The 14,080-nt window shown below is 45.3% G+C and overlaps 1 protein-coding gene across 3 annotated transcripts in view; it reads left to right on the top strand.

Annotated features, from left to right (window-relative positions):
• Positions 1-14,080, top strand: part of LOC307168113 (RAC-alpha serine/threonine-protein kinase) — a 258,725-nt gene that overhangs the window by 18,291 nt on the left and 226,354 nt on the right. Inside the window, exon 3 of one of the 3 annotated variants that reach the window (XM_079887724.1) lies at positions 12,962-13,099. The exons of the other annotated variants lie outside the window; for them this stretch is intronic. Within the exon in view, the coding sequence (XP_079743850.1) occupies positions 12,962-13,099 (138 nt within the window). The remainder of the gene's footprint in view (positions 1-12,961; positions 13,100-14,080) is intronic. 3 annotated transcript variants of the gene reach the window in all.

Raw genomic sequence — 14,080 nt, 5'->3', positions numbered from 1 at the left:
AAACCTGCTGACGATTGCAGGTCAGTCAGTCGCAAAATCAGTCGCAGCTCTTGAATGAATAATTTTGGCTTTTATAAGCTTTAATCTATCTATGATAAACTATGCAGTGTTATTTTACATCTGACTTTATTAGATGTCTTTTTAGCCCATATTACTCCGGAACAGTAACATCAGTAGACATTACTGAAATTAAAGCACTGGGTATATAATTTGTATATTTGTTTTATTGTATACTATTTTTTGTTTGACCATGTGTTTGTACTTTGTTTTTGGTGTCCTATGTCTTCTGAATATAAAGCACAAACGCCAGCACCCTTCTGCATAACATAGCCTACATGTTTTATTTGTTCCCTTTCAAGGGAACTCCCGTTGCGTCGAGAATGACGCTATGGGGAACGCTTTGCGTGATGACGTCTTGAAGCACATGTAAAATCAGTCCAATGGTGTGGCGGAACGTCAGAGGCGGGTGACGTCACGTACCAGGAAACTATAAAAGCCGGCCCGAAACAGAAAACGAAAGCTTTCTGAGTCTTCAGTTGCGCTCTGTGTTGAAATCTGTCATATTTGGTGTTGTCTGTCTATTTCTATTATATTCAGTATGGCGAGCAAGCAGCAGTTTAGAGTGTGTGTCCATCCCTGCCCGCGTTATTTAACGGGAGGTGACACACACACTCTTTGTGTTGTTTGTTTGGGAGAGGAGCATGCCCGGTCAGCACTCGAGGGTGGTGACTGTGTGCATTGCGTTGCGCTTCCACTGCGTACGCTCCGATCCCGTCTGGATCGGTTCAATCCCGATCACGTTCCCCAGGGCTCGGGTCCCGCCGCTGCCGAGGCACGGCGTCGATCTCAGACCTGGGGTTCACAGATGGATTTATCAGTGGATGTTGAGACGGGCTCTGCCTTATCTCAGCATCCTTCTGATAGATCCAGTGCCTCTCATCAGGGTGTGGAAGCACGCGTTGCGGTTTCTTCCCCCCCGATGGAGGCACCAGTACTGCAATTGTCCAGCTCTGAGGAGTTGGACGTTGTTAGTATTGACGCTGAGGCTGAGGATTCGCCACCTCAGTCTCATGCGTTTGAGGAATTGCTCGATGTGATTACTAGAGCGGTTGAAAGATTGTGTATTGAGTGGCCAGAGGATAGGCAGGACGTTCGTTCAAAAAGCAAGCTTGACGAACGCTTCCTGCCATCTCGTGCGCAGCCCCAGCGCAGGAGCCTTCCGTTTTTCCCCGATCTCCACACCGAGGTGTCGAGATCGTGGGGCAAACCAATGTCTTACAGAGTATATACACCACAGACATCACACTACTCATCAATATATAAATATAAAGAGTATGGTTATGGGGAGATGCCGAAGGTGGAGGAGACGCTTGCGAGCTATCTCTCTCCAGCAACGGCATCTTCCCTGAAGGCTCCTACACTTCCCTCTAAACCAGTTAAATTTACATCATCACTGGTTCATAAATCGTATGCAGCCGCTGGTCAAGCTGCAGCGTGTCTGCATACGATGTCCCTTATGCAGGCTTATCAGGCTGAATTATTGGGTGATTTAGAGGAGGGCGGGGGAATTGGTCCTGACACGGTGGCCGAACTACGCAGAGCCACAGATCTGTCTCTCAGGGCCACCAAGGAGACCGCTAAATCAATCGGGCGGTCTATGGCAGCCCTGGTGGCTACTGAGAGGCATCTGTGGCTCAATCTGAGCGATATAAAAGATAAAGAGAAACACGTTCTCTTAGATGCTCCGGTCTCCACTGTTGGTCTTTTTGGTGATGCAGTTAACAGTGCTGTAGCTAAATCACAAGAAGCTTTTAAACAGTCAGCTGCACTGCAAAAACTTCTTCCCCGCCGTTCTTTCTTTGAGGCTGCTGAGCGGGAGCAGCCTCACTCCTCTAAAAAGAGCGCTGAGCACCGTGCCACTCAGAAACAGAGCGTTTCCTCTCGTGCTCCCCCACAAAAACCTCGGGGACACGGAGGGCGCGCTCAAACCCAGCAGTCTTCGAGGGGTAAAATGGATCTGCGGACCGTTATTACTGCCAAGAAGGCTGCTGGGAAGAAGTCCTGACGTCCGAGGGCTCAGGACAAATGAGGGTAGTCCCCCCCGAAGCAGAGCGGTCAACACCTCTTTTTACGGTGCCCGTCTCTCTTCGGTGCCCTCAGGGGACCGTTCTGCCAACCCTGCCACCTCTGGTGTTACAGGGCGCAGCGGTCTCCGGTGAGCACATATCTCAAGGACCACCCGGAAACGTAGTGGCCTCGGGATGCCCGCCCCCTCTGAGGAGGGTGTTAGAGCAGTCTGTTCGGTCGTTCCCTGCCGGTGCGCCGTTACAGGGCGATGAATTGACTACTCAACAACAACAAAATCCAGAAACCAGTCTCGAGAGGCTGGTACCTCTAGTAGAATCTTTGACAGCGTGGAAGCTACTGTCAAATGTTTCTCGTTGGGTCCTGCAGACCGTGGAAAAAGGGTATCAGATACAATTCAAGAAACGCCCACCTCGGTTTATGGGGGTCCTGCCCACAGTGGTGGGCCCCGAGCAGGTTCTGGTTATGGAACAGGAAGTAAACACTCTGTTAGAGAAAGGGGCCATAGAATATGTACCTCCCTCCAACAGGGAAACCGGGTTTTACAGCCGGTACTTCATAGTTCCAAAAAAGGACGGGGGATTGCGTCCCATTTTAGATCTTCGAGTTCTGAACGAGTCAGTCATGCAGCTCAAGTTCAAAATGTTAACATTGAGACAGATCGTGCCACAGATCAGGTCCGAGGACTGGTTTGTCACGATAGATCTCAAGGACGCATATTTCCATATTTCCATCCGTCCGTGTCATTGGAAGTTCCTGAGGTTTGCTTTCGGGGGCAAAGCATACCAATATCGAGTACTTCCATTCGGCCTAGCTTTATCACCCCGCACTTTCACCAAATGCATGGATGCAGCTCTGGCGCCCCTGCGCCTCCAAGGTATTCGCATCATGAACTACATCGACGATTGGTTGATTTTAGCTCAGTCGCATCAGATGGCGGTTCAACATCGAGATGTTGTTCTCGCCCATATGAAAGAGTTGGGGTTACGGCTGAACGCCAAGAAGAGTGTGCTTTCTCCACTCCAGAGGACCACTTTCTTAGGCGTGGTTTGGGATTCAGTGTCGATGCAGGCGCGCCTGTCACCGCCACGTATAGAGTCCATCCTTGCAGCTGTGAAAAGTGTAAAGCTAGGCCAGCTACTCACTGTCAAACAGTTCCAGAGACTGTTGGGTCTCATGGCAGCAGCTTCCAACGCGATACCTTTTGGACTGCTGCACATGAGGCCCCTGCAGTGGTGGCTCAGGACCAGGGGGTTTTCCCCGAGGGGCAACCCATTTCGCACAATCAGGGTCACGCGGCGATGCTTACGTGCCCTGGTTATGTGGAAGAAACCTTGGTTCCTGTCCCAGGGCCCAGTGTTGGGAGCTCCTTGTCGTCGCAAACTGCTAACGACGGATGCTTCCCTCACGGGTTGGGGAGCGATCCTGGAGGGTCGCTCATCTCAAGGTCTGTGGGAAGACCATCATCGTTCCTGGCATATCAATCGCCTAGAGATGTTAGCTGTCTTCCGGGCTCTGAGGAGCTTTATCACAGATCTCAGGGGACACCATGTGTTAGTGCATACGGACAACACGTCGGTAGTCGCCTATATCAACCACCAAGGGGGTTTGCGCTCGCGCCCATTATCCAATCTGGCACGCCATATCCTCTTGTGGTCCCAGGGGAAGTTGCTGTCGCTCAGGGCAGCCTACATCCCCGGGGTTCAGAATATAGGAGCAGACACTCTGTCGAGACAGGGGCCGAGGCCCGGGGAATGGAGGCTCCACCCCGAGGTGGTGGAGCTGATATGGAGGGAGTTCGGTCGATATTTCACCCTCGGCCAGAACTGTGGAACCTGTGGGCTTGGCCTCTGAGGGGGCCCAGCTCATAGAGTCAGGTCTCTCAACTGAGGTTGTTGAGACCATTCTACAGTCCAGAGCTCCCTCCACGAGGAAACTTTATGCCCTGAAGGGGAGAGTCTTCACTTCTTGGTGTAGTGACCGTCGGTTGGACCCAGTTAACTGCCCAATTGGTACAGTGCTGGAGTTCCTGCAGGACCGGTTCACGGCAGGTCTGACCCCGTCCACTTTAAAGGTTTATGTGGCGGCCATAGGTGCTTACCACATTCCTTTGGGTGGAATGTCTGTGGGGAAAGACCCTTTGATATCTCGTTTCCTTCGTGGCACTTGGAGGCTGAGGCCTGCAGTTCGCTCTAGGGTGCCACCATGGGACTTGTCCATTGCACTACAAGGCCTGTCCCTGGCCCCCTTTGAGCCCATTGAGGAGGTTCCTGAGAAGTTTCTAACTCTGAAAGCTCTTTTCCTTCTGGCTATTTCTTCTCTCAAGAGAATTGGGGATCTGCAAGCATTGTCGGTTGCTCCGTCATGCTTAGAGTTTGCTCCGGGTATGGTTAAAGCCTTTCTTCATCCAAGACCGGGTTATATCCCCAAGGTCCCCACTAATGTGGTCAGACCTATTGTTCTGCAGGCCTTCTGTCCTCCTCCCTTTCAAAATGCTGACCAGGAGGCTAATAATTTGCTTTGCCCTGTGAGGGCGTTAGACGCTTATGTCCACAGAGCTGCCCTGTGGCGTAAAAGTGATCAATTATTTGTGTGCTTTGGGTCCCCTAACAAAGGAGGTCCAGTGTCTAAGCAAAGGATGAGCAAGTGGGTGGTCGAGGCTATCTCACTTGCTTATGAGGCGGCTGGGCAGCATTCTCCTTTGGCTGTCCGGTCGCACTCGACGAGGAGTATGGCGGCCTCTAAGGCCCTTATTTCAGGAGTTTCATTACAGGACGTCTGTGATGCGGCAGGCTGGTCCTCACCGCACACTTTCGTCAGGTTTTACTCTCTGGATCTAGACTCTGCTCCAGGGTCTCATGTTTTGTCTTCCTAGTGCTGCTCTCCAGATTACACACAGGACAGACATTCGTAGCTATGGAGGCGTTGGTATAGACGTTCCCCATAGCGTCATTCTCGACGCAACGGGAGTTCCCTTGAAAGGGAACGCCTCGGTTACGACTGTAACCTCGGTTCCCTGAAGAGGGAACGAGCGTTGCGTCGCCTTGCCATATCTCCTTCATGCCTGTCAGCTCGACTTCAGACTTTTACGAAGCTTTCGTTTTCTGTTTCGGGCCGGCTTTTATAGTTTCCTGGTACGTGACGTCACCCGCCTCTGACGTTCCGCCACACCATTGGACTGATTTTACATGTGCTTCAAGACGTCATCAAGCAAAGCGTTCCCCATAGCGTCATTCTCGACGCAACGCTCGTTCCCTCTTCAGGGAACCGAGGTTACAGTCGTAACCGAGGCGTTTTGTTAAAGCATTGCTTTTTCTTTTGCTGAAGATATTTATTTTACATTTCAAAATATAAAGCAATATTAATTCTATTCTAAATTATTTTTCCCCCTTTTTTTTAATATAACAAAAAGAACCGATAAGAATACCGTTAAAGTACCGGATCGATAAGGAGTATCGGTAAGAGTAGTAATACCGTTAAAACCTTAACGATACCCATCCCTAGTCTAAAGTGCTGGAAAAGAGAGAGTTAAAAGTTTCTGTTGCAATATCGAGTTCTTCTAAGCTATCCGGGATGCTGAGATGATGAAACTGATTAGGAAGATTATTAATAAAGCAATCTTTACTGGCAGAAGTGATAGGTCTAACATATTTGAAACACGGAGTCGGCTTTGCAGCCTTGGCTAAATGAAGTTTACACGAGACTAGATAATGATCTGATCGCTCTGCTGCAGAATTTCAACGGCATCAACATCTATTCCATGTGATAATATTAGATCTAGACTATGATTACGACAATGAGTAGGTCCTGACACGTGTTGTCTAACTCCAATAGAGTTTACAATGTCTTTAAATGCCAAACCCAATGCATCTTTTTCATTATCTATGTGTATATTAAAATCACCAACAATTAGTACTTTATCTGCAGTCAATGTTAATTCTGATAGAAAGTCCGCAAATTCTTTGATAAAATCTTTATGGTGCCCTGATGGCCTGTATACAGTAGCCAGCACAAATCTCAAACGTGATTTATCATTTATACTATATATTTTTACATTAAGTACTAACACTTCAAAAGAATTATATTTAAAACTTGATTTCTTAGTGGTTTTGAAAATATTACTATAAATTACAGCAACTCCTCCCCCTTTGCGTTTCAGACGAGGCTCATGTTTATAAAAGTAATCTTGCGGGGTGGACTCATTTAAAGTAATGTAATCGTTTGGTTTTAGCCAGGTTTCTGTCAAACACAGCACATCTAGGTTATTATCTGAAATCATATCATTAACAATGAGTGCTTTTGAAGTAAGCGATCGAATATTCAGCAACCCAAGCTTTAGCATTTGCTCATCTGTATTATAGCTGTTTTTTATTTGTTGAACATCAATTAAATTTTTAATCTTAGATGGGTTTAAACGGTTTTTGGATTTCCAAATTCGGGGAACAGACACAGTCTCTATATGATGATAGCTAGGTGAAAGAGGCTCTATGTGATGGGATTTATCTGACCTGGGTGATGCGAGGCCGCTAGCAGACAGTCGGTTTAGCCAGTCTGTCTTCTTCCTGACCTGAGCCCCAGATTGTCATGTTTGAGCTCTAAGACTATGTGCCATATTACTAGAGAGAAGAGCAGCACCATCCCAGGAGGGATGAATACCATCTCTTTTCAACAGGTCAGGTTTGCCCCAAAAACTTTTCCAATTGTCTATAAATTCTATATTATTAAGCGGACACCACTTAGACAGCCAACCGTTAAGAGAACACAATCTACTAACTATCTCATCACTCCTGCGAACAGGAAGGGGGCCAGAGCAAATTACAGTGCTTGACATCGTACTTGCGAGTTCACACACCTCTTTAATATTAATTTTGGTGATCTCCGACTGGCGGAGTCGAACATCGTTTGTGCCGACGTGAATAATAATCTTAGAGAATTTACGATTAGCATTTGCCAGCACTTTTAAATTTGCTTTGATGTCAGGCGCTCTGGCTCCCGGCAAACATGTGACTATGGTGGCTGGTGTCTCTATTTTCACGTTCCGTGTAATAGAATCGCCAATAACTAGGGCACAATCAACAGAACTCTCAGTGGGTGTTTCACTGAGCGGGGCAAATCGATTTGTTATGGTAATCGGAACGGAAGAGTGTTTTTTTGATCCGCGACTAGAGCGATTCCTCACTGTCACCCATTTGCCTGGCTACGCAGGCACTAATTCAGCTGGAACCGAATCATGTAAAGAGTTCACTATGCTAGGTGCATCCAAAGCATCTAAAGCTCTAGCACTCTTACTATCCTCAATTAAAGTTTGGATGCGTGTCTCTAGTTCTGAAATCTTCTCCGTTAGCCTAACTGTCTCCTTGCATTTATCACAAATAAATAAATAAAAATAGCTGCGCGCACGGGTGGCGCGTTAACAGGCTAGCGAATTACTAGCGTGTTGTGCTAGTAGTAACGAAAGCCAGCGATGTCAGGTTAATCTGAGATGTTGGGTAAGCTGTATTTAGTGTATTTAGTCATCATCCATGGCGGAAGCGGCGGCAGACGGCAGCCGCTGTCCGGCAGTAAGAGACTCAGGTGAAGCAGGCGGCGAAGCTGGCGGGCGAACCGGCGAGCTTTTGCGGGTTGGAGGAGGTTCCGGGACCCGCTGAGCCAGCGCTTTTTGTGGCGCGGCACCGCAGCGGGCGGAGGTGCAGTCTCGGCGAAAGATGCCAGACGAGTCCTCAGAGTCACCATGGGCATTAGCTCGCAGTGAGGGCAGCCGGCATCGGCGAGCGCGAGAGCTGCATGATCCTCACCCAGGCAGGAAACGCAGATGACATGGCGGTCCCCGTCGCTGAGTGGGGCTCGGCACGAGCCACAGAAGGAACGAGACATCTTAAAAAAAGACACTCGGCTCTTTTAGAAGGGAGTGTGAGTCGCAGGGCGAACACACACTTAGTAGAGAAAGGATACAGGCGCCGGATGGCGTAGCAGGTTGAGGCCAGCGGCTTCAGATGCGAAGGTTCGTCCCGCAAAAGGCTTTCAGACGCCGCAGCTTCTTCCTCTCGGGATCCTGCGCTTCACTGAAGAGATGAAAAATCAGATTCGATCAGCCTATCGAGCTATATTTATAAGCCTAAGCCACACCCGTTTCGGCGGGACGTGACGTATTGGGCGGTTGCCGCAGTGCAGCCAATGGGCGCGCGAGCTGTCTCGCCTATGTCTGCATGCTGCCGCAACGCGTTTTGCATTATTACAAAAATTAAGGATATTTTTTTGGCTTCAATATCTTGCTGAAAAGAGATTTTCCCCTAGCGTAAGATATTACTCAGTACGAGAGACCTTTGGTAAAAGAACAGTTATTTACATTTTTATTTCATGATGCTATGATGAATAGAAAGTTCAAACGAACAGCATTTATCTGAAATCTAAGGCTTTTGTAACATTAAACACTACCGTTAAAAAGTTTGGGGTCTTTAAGAATTTTAATTTTATTTTTGGGGGAAAGAAATAAAATAAATCAATACTTCTATTCATCAAGGATGAGTTAAACTGATCAAAAGTTACAGTAAAGACATTTATAATGTTAGAAAATATTCTATTTTAAATAAATGCTGTTCTTTTGAACTTTCTATTCATTAAAGAATTTTGAAAGCATCTGTACAACATTGTACAACAACTGTTTTCAACATTGATAATAATAATGAATGTTTCTTGAGCATCAAATCATCATATTAGAATGATTTCTGAAGGATTATGTGACACTGAAGGCTGGAGTAATGATGCTGAAAATTCAGCTTTGATCACAGGAATAAATTACATTTTAAAATATATTAAAATAGAAAACAGTCATTTTAAATTGTCATAATATTTCACAATAGTTAAAAATAGTTTTTTTTATTGTTTTTTATCAAATAAATGCAGCCTTGGTGAGCAGAAGATACTTCTTTTAAAAACATTAAAAAATCTTACTGACCCCAAACTTTTGAACGGTAGTATATATATATATATATATATATATATATATATTAGGGCTGTCAAACGTTTAATCGCGATTAATCGCATCCAAAATAAAAGTTTGTTTTTACATAATACATGTGTGTGTACGGTGTATAATTATTTTCTATATATAAATACACACACATGCATGTATATATTTAAGAAATATTTGCATGTATATACTGTGTATATATATTTATATTATATATAATTTATGTTATTTATATATATAAAATAATTATACTCAGTATATATATATATATATATATATATATATATATATATATATATATATATATATATATATATATATACTACCATTCAAAAGTTTTTTAACTGCGTGTGACAGAACCTTTTTATTTAGAGGAAATACTTGCCATAATATATATATATATATTATAAAAAAAATAATAATTACAGGGGGCAAGTATTTCCTCTAAATAAAAAGGTTCTGTCACACACAGTTAAAAAACTGACACACTCCCTGGACAATCATGTGATATGATCTTACTGTGCATGTGTTTGTGTGTGTCTATCAGTGCAAAAATGAGTCAGCAATAGCAGTAGCTCATTTTTAAACTGCTTATGTGGCCATGCTATCTTTCGTGTCATTTCTTGTTTTCAAGAATCCGACACTTAGTTACCAGAAGTCCCACTAGTGTGGTGACATTAAAATAAAAAAAGACATAAGAAATTATAATACAACCATGACATTCAGTAATGACTTCTTACTGTTGTTTTTGTTTTTTGAGTAATCTTGTGCAGGTTTGTGTAGGTGACGACTACTCTCGACTGATTAATAATGTGAACTCTTGCCTTTGACAGAGACTGTCTTGCTCTTATTTGATCTTAGGTTTTTTTTTCTAGTTGAGTTTGTGTGAACCTTATCTTGAGTGAGTTATTCAGAACTAAACAGCAGTTTCCTGTTTGTTTTGGTGGCTCTAGATCAAATAAAGAAAAATCTCATCTTTCTCTTTTATAAGGGTTCAGGGATGCCCCTTCACTTTACCTAAAAGTAGTGCTGGGTACTTCCCCAACAAGAAGAAATGGGCTAGCCGTAAGTGTGGACTTGCAATCTATGTGGTTTAAAAGGAGAACAGTCAGTGACAGTTGTACTGTAATTTGTGTAGTTTACAAGAATTTGTATATCGGTCATAGATAATGGCTGCCTGAGTGTCTGCATAAGAATAGAAATAGTACCACTTGACTTATTTGCTAATTGCTAATCTATCTAATACTGTACATAAAACATTTATCATATCATCCTTTTTTTATTAAGCTGACATGTATTGTGTAATAAATTTAATACCCTCTAAAATTGGTAACAGAATAAGAGTTATTCTTAAGTTGGTAATGGTACCAACTTAATGGTACCAAAAGTAATGGTAGTTAGAATAAGAGTCAAGAGGCCCAGACAAAATTTTACAGGTACCATGCCCGTTTAAGATATTTTAGCTTTCTAGACCCTTCAAATCTCAGTTCATTTCACATTTTGTAGAAGAAGTAAATAATTTTAGGGCTGTACAATATTGGAAAAAACTGACATTGCAATATTTATTTATTTATTTATTGCAGTATGAAAAATAACTCACCAGATGACTTGAATAGCTCTATTTGGAAAGAATGAATCATCCTAGAATGATTGGGGTGATTTTGTGGGGGAGTGAATCTGCATAGAAAATAATAAACAAATTACAAACATAGATAAATACAATAGAACAAAGATACAAATTAAATAAACAGTACTTTTTGGTTTCAGGTTAGTCGAAGTGTGTTCACTGTTCAGGTACATAAATTCAATAAATGTAAAGTAACACTGCATAGTCTTCACTGTATAAATTAAATAATAATAATATTATTAATTATAATATAAATTATTCTTTATTACAACTACAAAAGTGATAATTAAAGGAGAACTTGGTAACTTTTTTAACTTAATAAAACTGTCTAGAAATAATTTGGATGGTTAAACAACCTATTCTGGTGATATTGATGACTTTCCCTGCTCCCCCCAGCGTTCCCAGGTGGAAAACCAACCTTGCAACTTGGGGACTGCCGTCCCGGTAAGACAGAAATTGGAAGTCTTGTGAGAAGCGAGAACGAGAACGAGCGCGAGCGCGAAACACGAATTGCTTTACGGCAATTCGACATAAACACACACGCATGTATGATGTATTACCAGATTACCCACCTCGGTAGACATAGCTCCACACAATACAGTTGGCTTGCTCCGATCATAACAAACGCACATGAGCAGCGGTAGAGAGGGGGAGGAGGCTGCCGCAAGTGAGTTTTTTACGTCCGTGTTGTGAAATATACGCCCCCCCACAGCTGTAGGGGGAGCTCGTGGGGAAAACATGCGACAACAAAAGGGAAAATCAGCGAAGAAGTGACTAGAGTTCGCTAGAGTTGCCGAGTTCTCCTTTAACTGACAATTCAATTTTCAAAGTCAAAAACTGTTTGCATGCATTTTTGCCAGCTATGATCTCTTCACCTTGATCCAGAGATATTCATGGATGGAGAACATATCAGTGTTACACGTATTCAGTTGTTTTTGTTCTTAATTTCGTTTTCATGGACTTTTAGTTTGCATTAGTCACAGGTGTTTCTTTGTCTTTGTATCCCGCCACTCATTAGTTTCTATGGACACTGATTGTTCTCACAGCTGTTTGTCATTTAGTTCGAATCCTCTATGTACTTAAGTTCCTACCTGTTCACTCTCAGTTGTTGGTTGCTATTTGTGTTTTACGCACACACTGTTACACCTCTGAGTTTATTTTATTACCTGTAGACTCTCATCTTCATCTTCTTAATCTTTGAGACATAACGACCAACCAAAGTAATGCAGCGAAACTCGCTGTGATTCCCCCGAAGGGACTTGATTTTTTATTTACACGGAACAGTTCAGTCTTCACACTGTCAGTGCGCCCATGGATGACGAAGTCCTGAAATCGTTGTTTTGGATCAAGGCCAACTACCACCAGCCAGTAGACCTCCCCGACACCCAGGGACTAGACTGGAGGGAGGCCATCATCCGGTGTCTGGAGAGCGTCTACCCCCGATCCAGACTACAGCCAGACCCAGAGTCCAGCCCACCACCACCCTCGACCGCGGAGATTCGTGACCGCCCTCCGCGGTGAGCCAGAGCCTGAAGAGGAAGAGACAGTGCCGACCATCGCCCTAGAGCCGGTGCTCCAGAGTGAGCCTGACTCTGACCCTGGGGGTGTGAGTCCATGACACCAGCGGCTGAGGGGATACTGGTAGAAGTGGACACACAGGACAGGCTGATTATCTGGATACGGAGGTACTGCTTCTTCATCATCACTGTTTCAAGATGGCAGTAAGACTGTATCATTGAATTGGAATTGCCGTTATTGATCACTTCAAGTTTACCTCTGTCACCTTCACCGCAAAGCTCAGCCTGTCCTTCAGCCCTGTCTCTGCTGGATTCCTACAGCCCTTCGTCTTCCCCGGGAATGCCTTGCTGCGACGTGAAGCCTCAGGTCATGCAACCACCAGCCTCGTCCGAGCGAGAGGATCCTGTGGCTCTGGCTCTGGCTTCTGATTAGGGCTGGCCGATATATTGCATGACATTGTTAGGCGCATCTCGTCAGTGAAGCCGGTTCCTTGATTAGTAGTAAATCGCCATCACCTGCTTTCAGATGGAGCGGCATTTACAACACAGAGCCGTAGTTAACTGACAAGCTGAGCCATATCGCATTAATTATCACAGGCTATACGTCCGCGATAATTAATACGATATGGCTCAGCTTGTCAGTTAACTACGGCTCTGTGTTGTAAATGCCGCTCCATCTGAAAGCAGGTGATGGCGATTTACTACTAATGGCGGCTTTACTGACAAGATGCGCCTAACAATGTCATGCGATATATAACCCAGCCCTACTTCTGATCCCTTTGCTCCACTTCGGTCCGTTGACCTGTCGGCTCCTCATTGGCTCCTCCCACTGTCGGCTCCCCCGGAGACCCTTGATCTTGAGGCTCCATCGGGTTCCCTCATCCTACTGGCTTCCCCTTGGTAAGTCGTCACTCTTCTTCCGCTGCGTTCAGGCCCTCCACCCCTACGGCTCCAGCGGGTTCCTCCTTCCCTTCAGCACCGCTTCAGTCCTTTATCACACTGGCTCCACCTCAGTCCTCGGCACTCTGGCTCTGCCTCAGACGCTCGTCGCCATTAGTCTAGTCTCCAGTGCCAGCAATGTCGCTTTGTACCATCGGCTCTCCGTCTGTGCCCTGGGATCCTTGTCATCCTACCATCCCTTCGCCATCCCTTCACCGTCTCCTGTCAACTTCCCTTCACCATCTCCTGTCACCATCCCTTCACCATCTACTGTCACCATCCCTTCACCATCCCTTCGCCATTCTCCTGTCACCATCCCTTCGCCATCTACTGTCACCATCCCTTCGCCATCTCCTGTCACCATCCCTACACCATCTCCTGTCACCCCATCCCTTCACCATCCCTTCACCATCTCCTGTCACCATCCCTTCACCATCTCCTGTCACCATCTCTTCCCCATCTCCTGTCACCATCCCTTCACCATCTACTGTCACCATCCCTTTCGCCATCTCCTGTCACCATCTACTGTCACCATCCCTTCGCCATCTCCTGTCACCATCCTTTCATCATCTACTGTCACCATCCCTTCACCATCTCCTGTCACCCCATCCCTTCACCATTTCCTGTCACCATCCCTTCACCATCTACTGTCACCATCCCTTCACCATCTCCCTTCACCATCTACTGTCACCATCCTTTCACCATCTACTGTCACCATCCCTTCGCCATCTCCTGTCACCACCCCTTCACCATCTACTGTCACCATCCCTTCGCCAACTCCTGTCACCATCCCTTCGCCATCTCCTGTCACCATCCTTTCACCATCTACTGTCACCATCCCTTCGCCATCTCCTGTCACCATCCTTTCACCATCTACTGTCACCATCCCTTCGCCATCTCCTGTCACCATCCTTTCACCATCTACTGTCACCATCCCTTCAC

Source organism: Squalius cephalus, assembly GCF_949319135.1.
Source record: "Squalius cephalus genome assembly, chromosome: 12".
NCBI classification, from domain to species: domain Eukaryota; kingdom Metazoa; phylum Chordata; class Actinopteri; order Cypriniformes; family Leuciscidae; genus Squalius; species Squalius cephalus.
This window is presented reverse-complemented; position numbering and strand designations above follow the sequence as displayed.